This window comes from Bipolaris sorokiniana (assembly GCF_000338995.1).
Source record: "Bipolaris sorokiniana ND90Pr unplaced genomic scaffold COCSAscaffold_3, whole genome shotgun sequence".
In the NCBI taxonomy this organism is placed as follows: domain Eukaryota; kingdom Fungi; phylum Ascomycota; class Dothideomycetes; order Pleosporales; family Pleosporaceae; genus Bipolaris; species Bipolaris sorokiniana.
The window spans coordinates 664,475-684,707 of NW_006911897.1; the positions used below are offsets into that span (position 1 = coordinate 664,475).

The 20,233-nt window shown below is 51.6% G+C and overlaps 9 protein-coding genes across 9 annotated transcripts; 6 read left to right on the plus strand and 3 right to left on the minus strand.

The window, feature by feature from the left end:
• The first annotated feature begins 162 nt into the window (after positions 1-162).
• On the plus strand, positions 163-2,261 carry COCSADRAFT_33978 (uncharacterized protein). The gene is made up of 7 exons (XM_007698321.1): positions 163-704; positions 754-877; positions 928-1,079; positions 1,137-1,327; positions 1,372-1,541; positions 1,591-1,795; positions 1,844-2,261. The coding sequence occupies exons 1-7, from the start codon at positions 319-321 to the stop codon at positions 2,149-2,151; spliced, it is 1,536 nt and encodes a 511-aa protein (XP_007696511.1). The 5' UTR covers positions 163-318; the 3' UTR covers positions 2,152-2,261.
• A 298-nt stretch (positions 2,262-2,559) lies between these two features.
• On the plus strand, positions 2,560-3,644 carry COCSADRAFT_33979 (uncharacterized protein). Its single transcript, XM_007698322.1, has one exon. It carries the CDS (start codon positions 2,662-2,664, stop codon positions 3,478-3,480), a length of 819 nt encoding a protein of 272 aa, XP_007696512.1. The 5' UTR covers positions 2,560-2,661; the 3' UTR covers positions 3,481-3,644.
• Positions 3,645-3,785: 141 nt separating this feature from the next.
• On the plus strand, positions 3,786-4,433 carry COCSADRAFT_48693 (uncharacterized protein; the record flags this gene model as incomplete). Its single annotated transcript, XM_007698475.1, has 2 exons — positions 3,786-4,238; positions 4,359-4,433. Coding segments are annotated over 2 exons (528 nt in total), but the record flags the coding sequence as incomplete, so codon positions are not given.
• Positions 4,434-6,316: 1,883 nt separating this feature from the next.
• Positions 6,317-6,835, plus strand: COCSADRAFT_81864 (uncharacterized protein; the record flags this gene model as incomplete). The annotated part of the gene is made up of 1 exon (XM_007698661.1): positions 6,317-6,835. A coding segment is annotated over one exon (519 nt), but the record flags the coding sequence as incomplete, so codon positions are not given.
• Positions 6,836-7,270: 435 nt separating this feature from the next.
• COCSADRAFT_351853 (uncharacterized protein) lies at positions 7,271-8,943 on the plus strand. Its single transcript, XM_007698662.1, has one exon. It carries the CDS (start codon positions 7,573-7,575, stop codon positions 8,812-8,814), a length of 1,242 nt encoding a protein of 413 aa, XP_007696852.1. The 5' UTR covers positions 7,271-7,572; the 3' UTR covers positions 8,815-8,943.
• Positions 8,944-9,883: 940 nt separating this feature from the next.
• COCSADRAFT_157535 (uncharacterized protein) lies at positions 9,884-14,982 on the minus strand (the record flags this gene model as incomplete). The annotated part of the gene is made up of 3 exons (XM_007698663.1): positions 9,884-13,451; positions 13,505-13,614; positions 13,666-14,982. The coding sequence occupies 3 exons, from the start codon at positions 14,980-14,982 to the stop codon at positions 9,884-9,886; spliced, it is 4,995 nt and encodes a 1,664-aa protein (XP_007696853.1).
• Positions 14,983-15,569: 587 nt separating this feature from the next.
• On the plus strand, positions 15,570-16,544 carry COCSADRAFT_284957 (uncharacterized protein). Its single transcript, XM_007698664.1, has one exon. It carries the CDS (start codon positions 15,783-15,785, stop codon positions 16,344-16,346), a length of 564 nt encoding a protein of 187 aa, XP_007696854.1. The 5' UTR covers positions 15,570-15,782; the 3' UTR covers positions 16,347-16,544.
• Positions 16,545-16,899: 355 nt separating this feature from the next.
• On the minus strand, positions 16,900-18,593 carry COCSADRAFT_284947 (uncharacterized protein). Its single transcript, XM_007698665.1, has 2 exons — positions 18,279-18,593; positions 16,900-18,223 (listed from the first exon to the last, which is right to left on the minus strand). Exons 1-2 carry the CDS (start codon positions 18,391-18,393, stop codon positions 17,055-17,057), a joined length of 1,284 nt encoding a protein of 427 aa, XP_007696855.1. The 5' UTR covers positions 18,394-18,593; the 3' UTR covers positions 16,900-17,054.
• On the minus strand, positions 18,594-19,850 carry COCSADRAFT_284946 (uncharacterized protein). Its single transcript, XM_007698666.1, has 2 exons — positions 19,511-19,850; positions 18,594-19,461 (listed from the first exon to the last, which is right to left on the minus strand). Exons 1-2 carry the CDS (start codon positions 19,572-19,574, stop codon positions 18,794-18,796), a joined length of 732 nt encoding a protein of 243 aa, XP_007696856.1. The 5' UTR covers positions 19,575-19,850; the 3' UTR covers positions 18,594-18,793.
• Positions 19,851-20,233: the final 383 nt, after the last annotated feature.

The window sequence follows — 20,233 nt, forward strand, 5'->3', positions numbered from 1 at the left end:
TCTGCAAACAGAAAAAGGGCCTATTGACCCCATGTCTTTGATTCGACACAATGTGCTCAATATGCCTTAGAAACCATCAAGGTATGAACACCGACTATACCGTAATCATGTAACAACTATATTGCAGCGTTATTTTCTCGGAACCATGATGGATGACATGGCCCCTACAGTCGCGACCACGGAGCAAAATATAATGTGCATATTTTTCGTCCACATTGGTCGGGTAGACCCGGTGAATGCATTCACTTTAAAGAGGAGAGCTTCTCTACTATCACATACCTCGTGCCTTATCCATCATAACTTTATTTGAATACAAAAATGCCTAAACGGAACTATCTGAACGCCTACTCGGGTCCCGATGCAATTCGGAACTATTTTGACCCTGATTGTCAGCCAATGCTTCCACTTGTAGAACTACCACCCAGCCTAAACCCATTTTACAATGACGGTGTTCGCATACACGCCAAAATGATGTCCATGCATCCTGCAAACAACGTCAAGGTCATGCCGGCATTAAACATGTTGGAGAAAGGAGTGCAGCCAGAAAAGTCAAAGACCGTCGTCGAGTACTCGAGCGGATCGACCGTTATCTCACTTGCATTACTTTCACGGATCAATCACGGAATTAAAGACACACGTGCTTTCTTGAGCAACAAGACCAGTGGTCCTAAACTGCGGCTCATGCAGTTCTTTGGGCTAGACATGTAAGTATGTCACTGATTCTCCACGGTTCCCAGCTGAACTTTGTGAAAGAACACTTTTCGGAGGCCCGTCTCAACCCGATCCTACAGATTGCCGCGGAGGTATACAACGAGCCAAGAAGATGGCTGAAGAGGATGAATCAGTCTTGAACTTGAATCAATATGAAAACGACGCAGTAAGTTGCTTACGCGTAAAATTCTTTCAAACATGTACTAAATATTACAGAATTGGCAATCTCACGTTAGATGGACCGGCCCTCAGATCCTCGAGCAGTTGCCTAATATTCGACTGATATGTACTGGTATGGGTACATCGGGTACTATGACGGGCTTAGGACAATACTTCAAGGCTCAGGATCCGTCAGTGTTTCGCTTGGGGTATGTTGATATGCTTATCATTGTTGGATTTAGAACAGGAACTAACATACCGCTCAGTGTGTGTACAGCCCCTGGCGACCGAGTTCCCGGTCCCCGTTCTTTTGCGCTACTGGCTCCCGTCGAGTTTCCTTGGCGCGATTCTGTAGATGCTATCGAGGAGGTCGGCTCAAAGGACGCATTTGGCCTCAGCCTGCAGCTTTGTCGTGAAGGCCTTATCTGTGGACCATCGTCCGGCTTCAACCTGAAAGGTGCTTAGATCATCTATTCGTACAGCAACAACTGACAGTAAAAGGACTCTTCAACTATTTGGGCAAGCGAAAAGCGGCTGGTACCCTGAAAGAACTTGCTGGCTCTAACGGACTCATCGAGTGTGCCTTCATTTGCTGTGATCTCCCTATCCAGTACGTGGATGAGTATTTCGACAAGCTTGGTGCCGAAGCTTTCCCACCTATTCACAATGAAGTATGGTTGTCTTTTCTTCTTTTTCAGTGTAATTCTGACATGGAAATAGAATCTCACAGCAGTCGACCTTTACCGTTACGATGATGCTTGGGAACTAGAGCCCACTCAATTACTCTCGCAATTCACCAGCATAGCGCAAGGCGACAACAACCAGACGGTCATACTTGACCTACGAAAACCAGAAGACTTTGCCAGAACTCATATACCACGCTCATGCAACTTGCCACTGCAGAGCTGCAATGCCTCTATGCCCAGTCCATTTCTTGATGCCGCAATCCTCGAGACTCAATGAAAGGAGCTAGAGGCTACGTTCACCTCCGATCGTATCAGTGCTTATGATCTTGCTGGCAGGCAGGTATATGTGGTATGCTATGATGGAGACACATCGAGAGTTGCTACCAGTATACTTCGGGCCAGAGGAATTACAGCGAACAGCGTGAAAGGTGGAATCGCTGCAGTACGAAGAGACATGCCACAACTACAACTTACTGAGCGCGGTAGAGAGCTAACGCAGCAGAATCGATCGAATTTATCCAAGGCTGCTACGAAGGAGATGAGAGCAGACTCGCTATCGCCTCAAGCTCGGGGGCAGACGGACATTGTGCAGTGAACTTTTAGCATATTAGTTATTAGCGTTACGATTATCAAAAGCCCCTGATTAGATTTGGATTTATGGATCAAATCTAGGAACATGAGATCATGAGAACTACTCTCTCCCACACATACCATGTGCAATCTGTTCTGCTTTGAAAAGTGCAAATCTTCTAGTCTTAATGTCGTTAGCCCGCATGCAAGTGCAAAAACGCCCGGCGGCCCTCGCAATCTAGACCCGGCGTTTGTGTTACACAGTGGCTAAATCCAACAGAGTACTAGCCAAATCGTGCATAGAGTGCAGATCTGCGATCTGAAGTCTAAATCCCGTAGACAGGCTAGGTTGAGTGAACCGGACTTACAATGTACATCTCCGCGAAGGATGCAAGTCAACTACAACGCAACATGTACATAAAGCTACGTTGGCAGGACGTGTTCGAAAAGAGTCTCGATACACCATTTCCGTACTCTTGCACTATATTCAATATTCATCCTGGATATAAGTGCAGTCACCAGTGAAGCCACCGCCATGACATCCGTTATTGCCAAAGAGATTGCCCTAATCACCGGCGCGAATTCTGGAATTGGCTTCGAGATAGCACATCAACTTCTCCAAAAAGGCACCTATCACGTCCTCCTGGGTTCCCGCAACATCAGCAGAGGTTCTACGGCCCTGCAAGATCTGCAAGCACGTAACCTCCCCGGCAGCGCCGAGCTGATGCACCTCGATGTGCAAAGCGACGACCATATAAATCAAGCCGCTGCACATATTCGAGAAAAGCATGGCAAACTCGACATTCTCTTCAATAACGCCGCCGTCGCGCTTCCAGAAGGGGCAACAGAGCGCGAAAGGATGGCTGCAGCCTTCGACATCAATGCCACTGGTCCGTGGCTCCTCGCAAAAGCACTCATACCCCTTCTCAAGAGAAGCGAGAACCCCAGGATCATCAACATATCCTCTGGTGCTGGAAGTATTGGTCGGCGACTCTTCCCAGAAAGCCCAATGTACAAGATCCAAGGCATTCCGTATCGTGCAAGCAAGGTGGCTTTCAACATGCTGACCGCATGCCTGTACGTTGAGTTTGGACTCGGCGTGAAGCAGACCGATGCGACAGAGCCGGAGTCGGGCAAGGATGACGCTGGGGCTATAGGGGGAACAGACAAGAAGATCAAGGTCTTTTGCTATGACCCTGGGTTCACAGTATCTAACCTCGGACCGTACAACAAGCAAGAGTTTGGTGCGCGAAGTGCTGAGAAGACGGTTGATAGTGTCGTGGAACTTGTGGAAGGAAAGAGGGACGCAGAGGTGGGCAAATTTATACATAATTCTGGTGGGTATCCGTGGTAGCCTGAGGTTCCTTCTACGAAGGGAATATTCGTGCTGGTAGATGGTATTAAGTTAGAGTTTGCATATTGAGAATCCTGGGGATGATTGGCGGGGTGAAGGAACAGGCCCCACACTTTTAGGCACCCAACGCCTATACAGCCTTACTGTGTAACACGTTTACCTACAATACAATATCATATGTTTATCTACATCCCTTTGCACTATACTAGAAGCAGATTTGGTTCTCCCTTTCCAAGCGATTTTCAGTTTGATCGATCATGACAGTCGCGTTCCACTACCAGCAGCTGAACCGATCAAGGCGCGAGATAAGACTTCTAGAGCTACTTCCAAAAACTCAATGGCGGAACAATTGCCAGCCCGCATGTCGACTATTTCACACTAGTCTTGATAAACATCCGCCCTACCTGGCCTTGTCATATGTTTGGGGAGATAAGAGCGACCCTAGGCGCATACTAGTCGACGGATGTACTTTCGAAGTGACACGGAACCTATTCGAAGCACTGAGCGGCATAGTCGAATCAGAGAGTTTCATTATCTGGATCGATGCAATATGCATCAACCAGGTGGATGATGAAGAAAAGGGGTGGCAAGTCGCTTTAATGGGTGACATCTATCGACAGACATCTGAAGTGATAGCGTGGCTTGGACCGTCAGCGCACAACAGTGATGCTGTTCTGGAGCACCTAGATATACTGGGTTCGATTTCGGAATCACTGGGTCTTCCTACAGACACCTCACTCTGCTTGACCGCGTGGAAAGTAATGTTGGGGATCGCATCGCACGAGGGTGATCTTACTGAGTCCACTTCCAATCCCGCCGGGCTCTCGATATCCTTACACGCATTCGAAATTCTCTTGTATATTATGGGTGGCTTTCAGTCCCATCGTTATCTGCTTCGATTGTCTGATCTGGATCATCTCTTCCGACGCCAATGGTGGAGCCGAATCTGGGTTTTGCAGGAAATAACTTTGCCGGAACAAGCTCGAATGGTCTGCGGAGCGAAGCGAATATCCCGCCGACGATTTCACGCTGCCCTGAAAGTGTTTTATGCCTTTGCAGGCATAATTTCAAAGTTAGCAATGCAACACCGGTCATTCTCGGATTATCAACAAGAACTATTGACGATTATGTCTCCAAAGGTCTACCTGATGGTATCAATGTCCCAAATATATCAGCAACAAGATTATTCGTTGCTATTGATGCTTCGAACGAACAGTTATAATAGTTTTGCATATATCGGAAACGGCGTCCAGCAACCTCTTGGAGCAACTGATCCACGAGACAAAGTATTTGCTCTCCTAGGTCTTGTAAACGACAAAGATAGTTTAGAGGCCTTAGGAGTCTTCCCGGATTACACTAAATCCAAAGAGGAGGTATACACGACTACGATGACTGCTATGCTACGCAAAGGTCATATCTCACTTCTATCAATCTGTTGTGGTATTGAGGGGCCAAATGGTCTGCCTTCCTGGGTACCAGATTGGTCTAAACCAGACCCGCCAATGCTGCAATTAGTCGGTGATGACAGACTCTTTCCCACATTTAACGCCTGTGGTTCGAAGAAGGAACATAATTTCGTTTTGCCAAGCAAAGACTGTAAGCTTGAGAAATTACTGGTATACGTCAAACAAGTTGATGAGGTCCTTCAACTGGGTCACGTCAGCAGGTTGCCCTCCATGCCCAGAGCCGTATCCCCAGTTGAATGGCTGGATGTAATGTTGCAACTCGCATACTATGTCGAGAAACCATACTTGGACGTCAAGGAGCGCATGCAAACCGCAGCCAGAGCCTCGCATGCAGGTATGAGAATTGGAAAAAATAACATGCTACAAAGAGCATGCGAGTTCCCTGAAGCTCTGACCATACTAGAAGAAGCGTATCAAAGCTGCGCAGAGAACGGCGGTTTCCCCGAATTCCAAAATGGTTTGATAGAGCAAATTTTCAAATACAGGATCATGAAATTTCCATTGCACATGCATCAGATGTCGGGTGAGATTTTAAGGATAAGTGACTGCAGGGTGCCTCTCATCACAAAAAAGGGTCATTTAGGAATCAGTTCCATGAGTGTCAAGGAGGGTGATCTTATAGTGTTGGTCAGTGGAGCGCAGACACCCTTCATTCTTAGGCGTACAGGTACAAAATACATGGTCGTTGGCGAGGCATACATCGACGGAATCATGGACGGAGAGGCAGCAGAGGGTGGCGAATGGTTTCACATTGAACTTGAATAGCACTCTTATAGTTCAAAGAACATGGGCTAAATACATAATCTTCACCAATGTGTTGTGCTGGGGCTGATTGGGCATGGCTGTTTTCCCTCACTCAGTTCAAGTATATCTGTCTTTCCAAACATAGCGTGCCCTGTAGTGAAATAATTTGTGACAGCAGTTTCGAACAGAACCACTGCGATCAGGGTCTATCCCCATCTTGGCTACGTTATCACTGCGTTATCTGGAACTTATAAAATTGACAGAGACCAACAGAGATTACGGGGCTAGGAAAGATGGCAGGTGCATCTCTACGACACGTATTTGCCAGCATGTCAGGCTTGCGAAATATAGGTACAACGTGCGGACTCGATGAACATTTACTCATTGAATCACCAACAATACACTCCTGATGATTCTACCAAACAGTAGTTATACCTTCGCAGTCGCCACAATACAAGAGATAACTTTGGCTTTCTTATAAAATGCGCACTCCCGCTCAGTAATCTTCCCAACATCTAGAAACACATCTTCTTTAATCAATTAAATACCAAAGCATCTAGCCCTAGCACCACGCTCAATTTTCCATCAACCCTCTCAAAACTTCCACACTATTATCAACTATCAAAATTTCCATGCCTCACCATAACTATTATGCCTGCCGCCACACTCATCACGTTTGCCGCCACGGCCACCACACGTGCCGCAGCATCCCCTTCGGCCCCATGCGTCGCGACCCAGTCCCAGCCCCCGCCCACGCAGCCACAGAATGGGACTACGTACCCCAAGACTTCGAAGATCTAGTCATAAAGTGGGGTCCATACACCACCGACGAACTCGCCAAAGCCTCACCCCACTATACCAAGACCACAGTCGATGTCGATCCCTACGCCAAGCTGCAGTTTCCAGAGAAGTGGGGGAGTGTGGAGCGGACTATTCATGCTGTGCATCCGATTCCAAGGGGGGATCTCGAGGATTTGGGCCCGAATTGCGTGCGGCAGCTTGGTGAGCGGTTGAAAAGTGGACATGGGGAGAGGGAAGCGGAGTTTGAGGCTGCGGTGCAGAGGACGCTGAAGAGGATTGATGATGTGTTTGAATTTTACTTTTGCGTGGAGAGGCAGGGAGCAAGGGTGGTTAGTGGACAGTAGTCTTGTTATCAGTGATGGAATGTGAGTAGAGGTTGGCTGTTTGAGCGATTGAATGAAAAGTAGGAGATAGTAGGTTGTTGTTGAAATCAAAAATCCATCCTTTCTGAATTCGTGTTGCGACAATCGTTGGTGGATGACGGTATTGAGTTGCTGTTGACCAGTTTGATTTTAGTACTTTATAGCAGAAAGACAACATATTGTTTTAAGTCCTGGATAAACACTGAGACTACGGCGGATCATCCATCAGCACATGGGAGGTTGATATGTCGACGATTCTATGTGAATTATGTATGCTGATGATGGCACATAATGATCAACAATCTCGGCCTGCTGATATTACCAGTTTTTAAACGTAGTTTCATTTTTCGAACAGATCCTCATGTTAGTAAACGGGCCACATGCAGGTGTACCTGACACTGCACACGTCATAGTCACGTAAGTTATTGATATTGAACACGATAAACCTCATGTGATATCCAAGTGAGTCCTCAATCCATTCAATCACTCCGTTTATTCAGTTACCTACCCTCCAACCGCCAGCAATCAGCCATGTGCCTTGAATATTTCCTCATGGAAGAACCTCAAACCACCTACCATGACTCCTAACTCCACCACAAGTACATAAAGCCCCCATTCCCAGCCTTCCAGCATCCCCAACACACCACCAAAGCTCTCCAGTATATCCAAAAACCACACTCACAACAACCCAGACCCTCAAAATTACCCCCAAACTACATATGAAAATGTCTCTCCTCACCCGCCCCCCACCCCCCTCAACCCACTCCTTCCTCTCCCGCCCCAACACCTTCACCCTCCCCTTCCCCACCGGCGCAACCCTACACTTCACCCTCCCCCTCCTCCCCGCACGCCTCTCGCCCCTACGCACCCCCGAACTAACCCACCTCCGTACCTACCTCACCTCCCTCCTCTCCTCCCACACCATAACATCCCACCAAACCCTTCTCGCCCACATTCTCAGCCTACGACGCATCATATCCCTCCGCTTATCTCGGTCGCAGCAACTCACGCCTGTGGAGCAAAAAGCATGGTACTCAGGCCACGGCTTCCCTATTTTCGATAGCGAGAATAGAGTGACAGGATTCGAGTGGTGCTGGGAAGCGCTGGAGTTTGAATTCGGGGTGCATGTCGTGGCGTGGGTTGTGCGGTGGCTCTTTAAACTCCAGAGAAGAACTGCGGAGGAAAGGTATGCGGTTCGGCGGTCCTACCGGTTTATGGAAAACGAAGTTTCGTATCGGAGGGAAAAGGTGGAGGGACATGAAGTTGTCGAGTGGAGATGCAACGGCGAAGAAGTGTGTGTGTGGGTTTACGGGGCGTGTTTTCGAGATAGGCAGGAGTGGGAGTTTATCAGGGGTGAGCTGGAGGGGTATGAGGTGGGGATGCTGAAGGAGGGGGTGGCCAAGATACGGAATACGGTGCGGGGAGGGTGGGAGTTTATGTTGTATGTTGAGGGGGAGGAGGCGGAGGTTGAGGAGTTGTTTTTGGTGGAGAGGCCAGCGTCTGAGAGTCTTTCGGATCGGAGCGAGGACGACGATGCGGAGTCGTTGGATGGATACTGCTATGGCGACGATGTAGAGCGACTTGTTGCGCTAGCATCAGGACTTGGGGAACTTGCACAGTCTTCCTGCGCCTCCTCTAGCGACGACCATGAGGAAGCTGTTGAACAGACACTGGCAGTAGCTCCTCGCTTTGGAGACTTGCTGCACCAGGCAGAAACACTGGTCAGCGCGATTAAGGGTATCAATGACAAAAAGCAATCGTCGTCTTCCCAGCACAGCCAGATTCCACCCGCTTTGCAAACTCAGCCACTTCCATCCCAGTACGCTGCATCGACTATCAGACTCCCACGTTGTGCGGCTACAAGGCAACCAAGGACGCTACAACGATATCAGGCCTATGCCGAAGATGACGACGGTGAAGACTCGATTACTGCTTTGCCGAGCTCATGGCGCGATATTTGAGGCTCACAGCTAAATTCAAAGGGTGTGTGTATAGTACTCTAATTTATCTGAATTAGTGTACTCGAGTTGTATAAATGATTGCATATTGATGATACAAAAAAAAGTGTTTTTAGCCAAAATATGTGTACATGAAGTATGAACGTATTAACCAAGCCTGAATTAACCCTGATCGCTTCAACAGAGTCTCTCAACTACGCTTTGCAGCATGATGCCTGTCAAACACTTCTTCTCATCTCCAAGTTCCGATGCTGAGAGTTGCAAGTATACAATTGACACACACCATACTTCACTATTCTGAACAAACAAAACTTCAAAAGCACTCCAGTTTAAACCTATTCATTCATAGTCAAATTTACCAAAGAACAAAGAGGGGGGACGGAGGGTCGTCTATCGCAATATATTTACCAATACCCAGCATTTCATACAAAATGGACACGTATACCACCCTAATTTCAACTTTGTACTGTCTTCTTTGTGTCTCGAAATTAAAAAAAAGGAATGAAGGAAAGAAAGTAGAAATAAGAAAAGAAAACAAGGAAATTCGTGGCTTACTACATCATTGGCTTTACCTGCCCCGTCATTTTTCCCATACATGTCATTTCGTTTGTGGATATCTTTGAAATAAGAAAATCATTTCACTGGTCGTTGAATCCACACTTAGCCTACCATCCATGTTCGCGTTACCGTTGGACGTACATCCAATTCCTAAATTTCTACACACACACAGAGCATCATGTGTCCTCGACGCTCCCGTCGCGTTGCGCCAGTATAAATGTAAGAAGATGGGGGGGTCAGACGGGAAAAGAAAAATACGTAAAAGTTCATCTCAAGTGGCTTTAAAAGGTAACAGTATGGGGGGAATCATGCTTGCTAGAAATCTGAATGAAGAAGAAGAATGAAAAAAGCAGGGGATAACAAACTTAAGAAACTCCCTCGCTATGCATAAACTGACCATCCATCATCTGGGCCGTGAACTACGTGTGCGCAACACGCGAAAATACTCAAGTTAACGGTTGGAACGCGGGGGTATCAATGCAGAAGTCGAACACCAAATGCGCAAAAAGACATACTATGCCCTGGTTGGGTTGATGTTCTCCAGCTCGCTTCGCTGGCGCAGGTACTTGGCAGCAAGCTGGTCGCCACCCTTCATGGACTGCTCCATCCAGTGTTGCGCAACGCACATGGTCATGGGATCGCTGCGTGCAGGATCCTGCGAGGCTCGTTTCTCGCGATTCAGAAGCTCAGTCTTGAACACCTCGCTGGGCTTAGTAAGTGGCAGCACGGTGCGGTGGATGAGTTCAGGGGAGGTGAGGTAGAAGATGGCGAGTTCGCGCTCGGCAACTGAATCGCCTTCCTTGGCAGTGATGAGAAGCATGCGTCCTGCATCTTCCATGGTGTACTTGGACATTGGTTCGTCACCTAGGGCTGACGATGATGCGCCGACCTTTTCGGTCATGCTGCTGCTGTTTGCCTTGCCTGCATCGCGTTTCGAGTTCTGGGTGATGACTTCATCTACGAGCTCGACCATGATGCGGCAGACGTCTTGCTTCAAGCCGAGGGCTGCAAGACCGACGTCCCAGAATGCTTTACCACGCGCAGTCTTATCGAGCATCTGCGCTGGTACAAAGGATGCGATGAACTGCAAGTCTCTGAAAAGAGTCTTGGGGCGAATGTTGGAGTCTCGCAAGAGTCCTTGAATGACCTCGACAATCATGTCTGTGCTTGGCGGTCCGACTGGAGAGCGAGCGCCGTTGCGAGGTAGCGGCGACGCATTGCTTACGCGATCTACGTTCATGCTTTGAGAACGACGCTCTTCGCAGTTTGCAATTGCCTCTTCCAGGTTGTGTGCGCGCGAAGTCTGGGTGGCTGGCTCACGAGAGCTAAGTTCTGGCATGGCACCAAGAGTGGGTGATTGGGGAACAGGAGGAAGTGTGTCGCGGCGGATGTTGTTGTTGTTATTGTTGTTATTATTATAGGATCGACCAGTTCGAGAAGACAACGAAGCGATGATGAGAAGCTCCAATTCATACAACGCATGCAACTTGGAGAAAGGGTTGGGGTGCGTCTGGAACCTACTTAGGAGTCGTTGAAAGGCAACGTTGTATGGGAACTCCAATAGTCCGGCTTTCTTTGCAGTGGCATTGCCAGACGATCGTGAGGTGGCATCGCTGGAAGTCGACGAATGCTCTCCAGCTGACTGATGGGCATCGGCAGCTGCGGCATGCTGCAAGGTTGCAACAGGAGGTGCAGCTGAGCTGCGCTCTGTCCGGCCAAGCGCTTCCAACGGCAAGTTTCGTTGGTCAATAGTCTGCCTTCGGATGTTCTTTGTGCTCTTCTTCTTGGCCAGCTTGTTCTTGCGTCGGCGCTCCTCTTCGTCTCGGCGCTCGATACAGTCGTCAAGCAAATCACCACCGAACCATGAATCGGTCTCACTGCCGTTCGCAAACACCATCATTCCGAGATCACTCAACAGAAGGCCAGTGAGGGTCTGCTTCAAGTCGAGCATGAAGCGACGCTTGTCCTCATTGACTGTGGCCGACTGCTTCAGCATGACAGTGCCCTTGGAAGAAGAGGCAGTTCGTGGGCGAATGCTCGTTGCGTTTGTCGGTGATTGCGCTTGTGTCTGGAATGGCGACCAAAAGGTAGCCATTGGGTCGATAGCCAAGACTGGTGACGATGCGCCAAAGTAGTCAGACGACTCCGTAGGATTCCTGCTCCAGGGGTTTTGTTCCAAGATCGACGGACGGTTGCCGTTGGCGGCCGAACGCAGACTGCCGTGACTCGGGCGTTGAGAAAAGTCGTTGTTGCGCGACCCAGCCCGACCATGGGTTTCGTACTCTTCGTCACCCGCGATAGAGAGGGTGCCGACGCCAGTCAGGAAGAGATCACCTTTTTGCCGCCCGCTCTCAAGGATCTGTTGGTCGCGTTTGTACAAATCGCTGGCCCAAAGTACTGGACCGTCCAATAGACCCTCACCAATAACCTTAGTGACACATTTGTCGACTTCAAGACAGAAGCGGTGTATCCGCTCCTCGCCCTTGCAAAAGTTCTCAACACCGTACTGCATGAGCCACTTTAGGGTAATCTCCGACTGCTCGTCTGAGAGCTTGTTCGGACCACCAAAATCCTGTGAAGCCGCCATGAGGTCAACCAGTTGAGCTTCATTTTGTCGCAAAAAGCTATTGGCGTTGCGGGATCGAGATCCGGATGGGCCTTTGGCGTTGAGCGTCTTGGATTGCTGGTCCATGATCTTGAGGGCAAGAGCCACATTCTTGGCGTCTTCATATGGCTTGGAAGTGCGGACATCGGTAATGTACCACATCTTGTCTCTCAGGTTCTTGAAAGTGAGCATCATCTCGTCGACCATGTTGTCGGACCTTTCCTGAGACTGCTTGAGCCACACAAACCATGCTTCAAACTCTTCAATGGCGTTGGCTGCTTTGCTGAGCAAATCTCTGGGACCACGAGAAAAGTAATTGAGAAGAGCTGCGTATCCGTTCTTGACCAGGGTTGGAGAACTGAGTCTTCGTAGACTCTGGAGAGTCTTGTAGTACATGTGCGCATTGACGAAATCGGACCGCGCCTGACATTGGTACATGGCTGTCTCCAACATTGTAACGAGCACCGAGCTGTTCTCTTGCTTCTCGCCAACTTGTGGGTTGCTGTGACTCCTGGGAATCTGGGGAGAACGGCGTGACGAACCGCTTCTCTGGCTTGCAATCATGTTTGTGAGTTGGCTGTGGCTCTGGTTTGAGTTGTATGGATTGCGAGATCCAAGATTCTCGCTAATGTTGCGGATCGGGCCGCGTCCACGGGCGCTTCTGCGTGTCGTCATGCGGTTGCTGAAATTCTTTGATTCGCTATCCGGAGCCAGTGTTTTGGGGATTTCGTAATCTTCCACAAGCTTGACAATCGCCTCCTTAAGTTGGTGATAATCGTGGCCGAGATCGAATCTATCCGTAGTACCCTCATCGTCGCTGCTGTCGCTGTCTGGGGAGTCGTCATCATGCTCTTCTTCGTCATCGAAATCTTTGCGCATGCGTGGCTTGAGCTGCTTGCCATCAGCGGAGATGTACAAGACAGCCCATCGCTCAGCACATGGATGGCATGAGCCGGATGTAGCTTCAGCGCCGAGGATGCGAGTCATTTCTGAGCAAGCCATGCGCAGACGCTTTCCATAGAGCTCTGTTGGGGCTGGTTTGGAGTCAGTTTGTTGTTCAACTGGCGTCGAGTTGTTGTCCAGAAGTGGCTCGCGCGAGGTCTGATCGCTTGTCATGGACGAAGCACTAGCACTGAGAATGGAGCTTGCGTCGGTCATCGACGCGGCAGCATTGCGGAATGGAACAGACATGCCAGAGATTGAAGAAGCGGATGATGCTAGACCAGCACGGCGCTGGCTGTCGTTGTCCATGTGGCTCGATGAGGGGCGACGCTCCGGGAAGAGCGCATTGACCAGCGTGATGATGTCAGCCGGAGAGAGGACAATGAAGGGTTGCACTTCGACCGTCTCCCTGGGCGAGGTGATTGCCTTGGCAGGGAGTAAGATGGGCTTGGAAGGTGTTTTTGTGTGTTTGAAACGAGCCAGAATGCTCTCAATGTGGGTGCGGATTTCCGGAAGGACAGGTATCTGTTGCTTCCTACACGTAGAGTTAGTAACATGCTTGCTGAATGATTTGCTAGGAAGCCGTACCAGTTGTATGTCATGTCGAGCACCTGCTTCTGGGCTCGAATGGCAATTTCCTTGAGAATCTTCTGACGGGCATGTTCACTGATGTGGTGACCAATCATGATGCCGTGTGTCTGTCAGATGTTAGTGTTGTAACGGGCAATGCCGAAGAAGGGAGAACTTACCTCGGGGTGGATGATTGCGTTCAAAAGGAAGGAAGAAAACAACCATCGTGAAACAAAAAAGTTCTGCGATGCTTTGCGGGCTCCTCTTTCGTTCTCCTCGTTCAACTTGCGAAGGATGGCGTTTCCGATTTCCAAGACGCCCTCTGGGATGCCACCAGCACTGGGCTCGTCATCGACGACTTCAAACAAACGCTTAACAGCCTTGTCAAAGAACTCGTCTGCAGCAATGGTATCCTTGGTGCTGCGAGGCACTGGTTGTGCTCCAGCCCGTACACCTGATTCCTCGGCTTTCTCAAGGAGGAACTGACCGTCCTGGAGGGTTTGCATGAGGTAGAGCTCCAGGTTGGCCTTTCCAGGCCATTCGCGCATGCCTGCCCAGACGTCCAGAATGGTCCTGATGAAGTTGTGGCTAATCTTAGTATCCTTGATTAGTTTGGCGCAGACGGTGGCCCAAACGTCGGTACGGCGGAGGTCCTCTGCAGAATCAGGGCCAGACGAGTTTGCAAAAATGGTGTAAACAAGCGCGGAGAGTGGATCGTGGCGCTGGAAGGATAGGAGCCGTTCGATAGGATTGCCGCCTTGCTGTTGGGCCTTTTGGGAGCCTAGGTTTCTACCGCGGGCCTGAATGGCCATGACTGAATCAATAGGGTCCATGGCCTGGCGGAACGAGGTAAGAGCAGCCAGCTCTTGCTGTGAGAGGCTGGAAATGCGAGAAGCAAGAAATTCGGGGTTTGTACGAATTTCAGAAATGAAATCTAGAAGATCATCCAGGATCTTCGAGGGAACATCGTTGAGGAAAGTCGAGGCCGAGAGGGACTTGTCCGACTTGGTGGTCTTTGACTTTCCAAACTCCAGGTCTGGCTCCAGCAGGGCATACTGGCGTGTGGCGTCACACGAGTTACGGACGTCGTTGAGAGCACTGTATAGCGAGGCAAAAGCCTTTTTGTCGTCCGACCTAAAGTTGTCCACGAGGGTGCGGTATGCCAGCTCGCCGCAGTGTACCAGACGTGCGGAGAGGGCGCTGGAGACGAGCCATCTGTGCAGGCGGACTCTGGAATGAGCCTTGCGCTGCTCCTGGTAGCCCTGGAGGCGGATCAGGTGGGCGAGTTCAGCGAGGGAAGTGGCGGAGGGGGGTATGGCTGCGGTGGGCAGGTACGAGTCGGTGTACGAGGAAAGGTCGGCGGGAAGCAGTCGAGGCAAGCGGCCGGCGGGAGCAGACATGGAAGCGGCCATCTGGGGCCTTTGGTGAATGAGGGTGGAGAGGCCATGGCGGTCGTTGCTAGCGGCGTCGAGGGACGCGCCAGGTCGACTGCCCATGGTCGCCGTGGATTGTTTGGAAGGGCGAGGTGAGGGCGACCGGGGGGGAGCCTCAGCAGGCGGGTCGTCTGCTTGAGAAGTATGGTGCGAGGGCGTGTGGCTCCTCGAGGAGAAGTGGGTGACGGTGGGCGACACGGCTGCGAGTGAGGTCAGAGTCGGTCGTAGTGCCAGCTCATCGTACAGAGCGCATTGATACGAGGGACCAGCGACGGGGCCAGGCACACGGGCACACGGACACAGCCAGACAGAGGCACGGAGGGATAAAGAGAGGGACAGAGAGGGTCAAGAGGGGCACGGGAAAGAGGAACATACGTAGAGGGGTGTTTGACGCCTGCGCCGGGGGCGAGGCCGTGAGTTGGGTTCGTCGCATCATGTCGCCATTCGCCGTGGCGGCGTGTCAGCCCGATGATGGGGGGGAGCGGAGCAGCTCTGACGGAGGATGGAGTAGCAGCAATGGGCTACAGCATGGCCAGATGTAGCTATGGTATTGGGAGAGGAGGAGCTGCTTTGGGCGCAGCTGGCGACGGCCTCGACGTGTGCGTTGGCGCGTCTTTGACTCTTTTGGCGGCCATGGGGGCCGTAGCGAGGCGGGCGGGGTGTGATTGGGCGGCGGGGGTCGAGTCCCTGTGTGTGTGCACGCTCAACGGCCAAGAGGAGAGGGCAGACTGCAGACCGCCTTGGTTGCTCCCTCTCTCCCTCTACACTACTGTCCACGCCGGGCCAGGCGACCACGGCGATGACTTGCAGCCCTGCCACGACCAGCACATCGCCCGCTCGCCAATCACATCCCCCGAGCCCAAATGCCTCAGCTGCAAAGGGACCCCCTCTGCTCCTCCGCCCACACGTTCCCGGCCAGGCCATCCCCGCTGCCACTCATCCTCGCTCCAAAGACAGCGCACGCCTACCATCGCCACCCTCTCGCCAGTCGACGAGTCGCTATTCTCCCCGAGTATGTAGTAATGCTTGGCTGTGGGTGGGTGGGTGGTGGTGGTGGTGTTGTTGCTATTGCTGCTACTGCTGCCACTGCTGCCACTGCTGCCACCACTACCACAACACCCACTCATCCATCCATCCACGCCCTCGCACCCTATGCACTCTCAAACATGCCTCCCCTCGCCCATACTTACATCTGCACCTTTTTTGCGCCGCTAGCAGCCAGCAGCAAATCACGCCTTCGCTCCGCTTGTCGCCCTCGTAACTTGACGGCGGCCGGGTGGAGTCGTCTTCTGCCCCTGCGCTGCCAGCACATCAAGCGCTGCGCATGCTGTCAACAAGGCCCATGCAACTTGCTGCACGCCAAAACCATTGCGTCGCCCTGCTGTGAACCGCACGTCTTCCCACTTCATCTTGCAGTGCAGCCCTAGTCGCTGCTGGCTGCCCCCGTCTCCAAACCGCCGCTGCTCTGTAATGCCCTTTGCCATGCCCGTCCAATGAGCCGCATCGGCGTGCCGCATGCCGTGCAGTCTCTGTCGCCCAAACGCGTTCCTTTTGCGCCTTTGCTGCACTCATGCACTTGCACCTGACCTGCTACTCGCCGCCTCCCTCGCCTGCCACCGCCAGATTACGCCATGATAACGTGTCCATCTATCTTTGTACTGTCTCTGTGCGTGCCCATCTGCATCCACTCGGCTGAACCGTTGCCGTCGGGATGCCTGCACTTGCACATCCTCGACTTACACTACTATCCCATCTGCCGGTCGCGTGCGAGAGAATACCCCGCGACCACCGCTAGCCCCGTTGTAGGCAGACCGCTTCTTACTTAGTAACCACCCAAACACAACCACACCCCCACCCCACTTACCCAACCTCAGCCCAAGCAACACGCTCCTCGCACTGCCCAACCGTTGCTATGCACCCTTCGATGTACATGTAACGACTAAACACCACACTATCCCAAACTTACATACATACAATGCAAAACACATGCAAACATACCAATCCCATCCATTCCCCTTCCGGCCTCTCGGCGTAGCGCTTTGCCCAAAATACCGTTTGCTACCCTGCCATGTGCCCTCCCCATACGTCTACCAGTCTAACTCTCCCCACTACAGCTTGCTACCCGCCGACCATAGTCATGTCATGGCTTCCCTGAGCAACGGCGCGACACGTTTCCGGCTGTGCTGTACTTGTCTTTGCCACCAAACTTTTCTCCACTCGCTTCCACTGTCCAGGTCGCTGTAACCCTGCCAGTCTTCCAGACCCAGCTCCTCCCGTGCATTTGCGGCAAAGGCTTTGGCAGCTGATACTCCTGCTTCGTCGAAAGCCCACAAAAGAAGCTCTCTCTCAAACTGCCCGCTCGCAGACGTCGACGTCGTCATCAGACAGAACACACCCAGCTCACGATCCTTTGCAAACTTCTTGATCGCTTGCAACAACGCTTCGCGTGGTGACGCATTGCCTTCATCGCCAGCCTTCTTCTCCAAAAACCCGATGCACTTGACAACAGAGCTAATGCCCAGTCTCTGCGCCTCATCCCACTGCTTGTAATCCTTCCGCAATATGTCTTGCAGCTGTAGGCTACCAATGTCCTTCTTTGCTGCATCAATCTCCTCATAAAACCTAGTCCGATCGAAGCTTGCAGCCAATCGGGGGCAAAGCATAATCTTGGCTTCGAGGTACCCGACTGCTTCACGGTCGTGCTCGGTCGTTTTGCTCGCATCCTGGAGATTGGCCGTGTCAATGAGGATACTAGCCAGCCCCAGCTGGGCTATATCCGCGTCCCACTGCTGGACAAAGGCCGCGTCGTTTGACAAGCTGTCATCTTGTCCATGGGATGCCCCAGAAGACATCGACGATTCAGAGAGGACATCCCACGCCGGGCGGCAATAATTGGCTACAAGACTAGTGCAACTGCCGCTTTTTTCAATAATTCGACCTTCTTCACCCGTGTCTGCTGGCACCTTGCCTTCGTCATCATGGTGGTCAACAACGCCGGCCACGCGGTCAGCATAGATGTCGCCCAGCTGGCCCTGGAGAGCATTGTGGTCTACAAGAATCCACCGTGTATTCTCGGGTGCGAGTTTGGACCGGATATCTGACAATGCAGGAAGATCATCCAGTGTAATCAAATGCTTGGACTCGATGTTAGCGTGCTTGAAAACGGCAAGATACTCCGGTCGCAACTGGATATCGGCAGCTGGAATATTTGTGATTGGCACGTAGACTGAACTAAACGCCTTCTTCTGCGGCGACATGGACCGAAGGTATGCGTAGAGAATCGAGCTTGACATGGAATCAAGGTCTGGATTGCATGAGTACGGGAAACGCCCTTGGGCGCAGCGGGGAGTCATGCTCACCGGCCGATTCATTGCCAATCACAAACGTGATCTTCTGACTGCAATCAATAGCATCGCGAAGTGCGCCTCTCGCGTGCGTGAGGAAAGCTCGTAGTGAATTCCTCGGCACTGCCATGTTGGTGCGTAGCGGTGAGACGTGCAGATGCTACAAGAAGAGTGGAGGGACGAGCAGATGGCACTAGAGCATGACGTATGACGAGCTTGGGCCACATTGCACCTCTACACGTGCCCAACGGGGATTGGAAAGAACAGTCTCCACCAAACGCCAGAAGCGGTGTCAATAATACAACACTGAGCTTTAGCATTTCCATTTCAATCTTTATTGATATTGCCCACTTCCAAGCCTAATCTCCCGAGACCCAATGGCCCCACAGACCTTTCTTTGCTACCTACCCAGCGCTTGGAAAGGTTGCTTGCTGACGTTGTTGACGTTGCGATGAGTCGACATACGTACATGGCTGCGCCCCCGTCTTGTGCTCATTCTGCTGCTTCTTCGTCGCTTCCAGGCCCAGTACCTAGCTAAGTTCGACGCTTCCAGCGGGTACGCCTTTGGTGCTTCGGAGGCGCCGGGCAAAGAACTGCATAATGGGCAGCATCTCTTCACGGTTGCTCGGCATACCGTCGCCGCTCTTCTTCCACTCTGCGATTTCGACGTACTCAAAAGCATCTTTGAGCTTGGAGACTGCACTGTCGGTAATTGCCGATTTTTTGTTCGCCTTGCAGACCAATACCGGAGTCTTGCTCTTGTTTTGCAGCGCTTTGAGCGGTACAGATTGTGACAGTGGACCGCCAACGCTGATTACCCCGCTGAGCTCTTCGCCATAGAGCTCGGCGGCAACCTGTAGCCCGACCATGCCACCTTGTGCAAACCCAAATATCATGATCTCGCGCGCTTTGTAGCCACACTTTTCGATGAGTCCTTTGCGAATGACATCGTCTAGCACCAGCTGCACCGATTTCTGTAGACCTGTGTCCATGTCCATTTCGCCGGTGCTCGAGTCAAAAATCATGTCTTCACCCCAGTTCATCCCACCAAGATCGAACGGCACCGGGTTGGGGGCTTGTACTGCGATACATGCTGTCTCCGGCAGGTTCAACTGCTGTCCGAGCTTGGTGAAAGGCTCATGCGTGTCTCCGAGGCCGTGCAGAAGGATCAAGACGTTGGTCGGTTGCGAGGAAGGCGCTGGGCTAGTTAGCAGAGACACAGGAGGTACTGGCAGACCTCGGCATACGCGGTGTGACGGTTAAAACCGCCGATGAAGGGAAGTCTGTTGTTTCAGGGAGGCGGCCCGGCATGTTGTCGCAAGTTACGGTAGGTTGTGAGGCTGAGCTCTTTGAGGGGGCGGATGATCGCGGGGTTCGAGGCAAGACAACGATCGCCTGAGCCGGGAGATCTTCACCGACTAAACAGCCAAGCTTTCTTTCTCAATCCTTGGAACATCCCCATTTCGCTCTCTAATGGCAACGGATTTTGTTAGAGATGGCGTTTTGATATCGTGAGTTGCTGCTGGTGAGTTCTGAAGGCATGAATCCAGCTCGTCTCAGAGTTCCCCGCCCAAGTGGCAGGATTGCAGTTGCATAACCCAGAGGCTAAGCTATACCAAGGAAGCTTATTTCGCCGGCCCATTAATCCCGCGCTCCGGAGTCCACGGCTCGCTGCATTACGCACGCATCTATACCACGTTCAGCCATGCTCCATACTATCAGACCGTGTTACACATCGGAACCGGCACAACGTGTGGTCGAATGATGTCAAGGGGCGTTGAAGACCCCGCAGACGGCTGGCTAACTGAGCCACAAATGGACCCTGTATGGCTGATGAATGCTTTGGCGAGTGGCTCGATCGGCCCTTATAGCTGGCGTTGTCTGTTTCAATAGATCCCTACGCAGATGGTAGCTATCTAGCGCTGACGCGGCCGCGATAAACATGGTGTAGATAGTACTCAAAGACGAGT

Excerpts from the sequence above, each read along its gene's own strand:
- COCSADRAFT_351853 (XM_007698662.1), top strand. The coding sequence starts at position 7,573 with ATGAAAATGTCTCTCCTCACCCGCCCCCCACCCCCCTCAACCCACTCC.
- COCSADRAFT_284957 (XM_007698664.1), top strand. The coding sequence starts at position 15,783 with ATGCCTCAGCTGCAAAGGGACCCCCTCTGCTCCTCCGCCCACACGTTC.
- COCSADRAFT_284947 (XM_007698665.1), bottom strand. The coding sequence starts at position 18,393 with ATGGCAGTGCCGAGGAATTCACTACGAGCTTTCCTCACGCACGCGAGA. Across the intron at positions 18,224-18,278 it reads GATTGGCAATGAATCGGCCG|ACCTTGATTCCATGTCAAGC; the intron begins GTGAGCATGACT and ends CATGCAATCCAG.
- COCSADRAFT_284946 (XM_007698666.1), bottom strand. The coding sequence starts at position 19,574 with ATGCCGGGCCGCCTCCCTGAAACAACAGACTTCCCTTCATCGGCGGTT. Across the intron at positions 19,462-19,510 it reads GGTTTTAACCGTCACACCGC|CGCCTTCCTCGCAACCGACC; the intron begins GTATGCCGAGGT and ends TAACTAGCCCAG.
- COCSADRAFT_33978 (XM_007698321.1), top strand. The coding sequence starts at position 319 with ATGCCTAAACGGAACTATCTGAACGCCTACTCGGGTCCCGATGCAATT. Across the intron at positions 878-927 it reads ATCAATATGAAAACGACGCA|AATTGGCAATCTCACGTTAG; the intron begins GTAAGTTGCTTA and ends TAAATATTACAG. Across the intron at positions 1,796-1,843 it reads CTGCAATGCCTCTATGCCCA|AGGCTACGTTCACCTCCGAT; the intron begins GTCCATTTCTTG and ends GAAAGGAGCTAG.
- COCSADRAFT_33979 (XM_007698322.1), top strand. The coding sequence starts at position 2,662 with ATGACATCCGTTATTGCCAAAGAGATTGCCCTAATCACCGGCGCGAAT.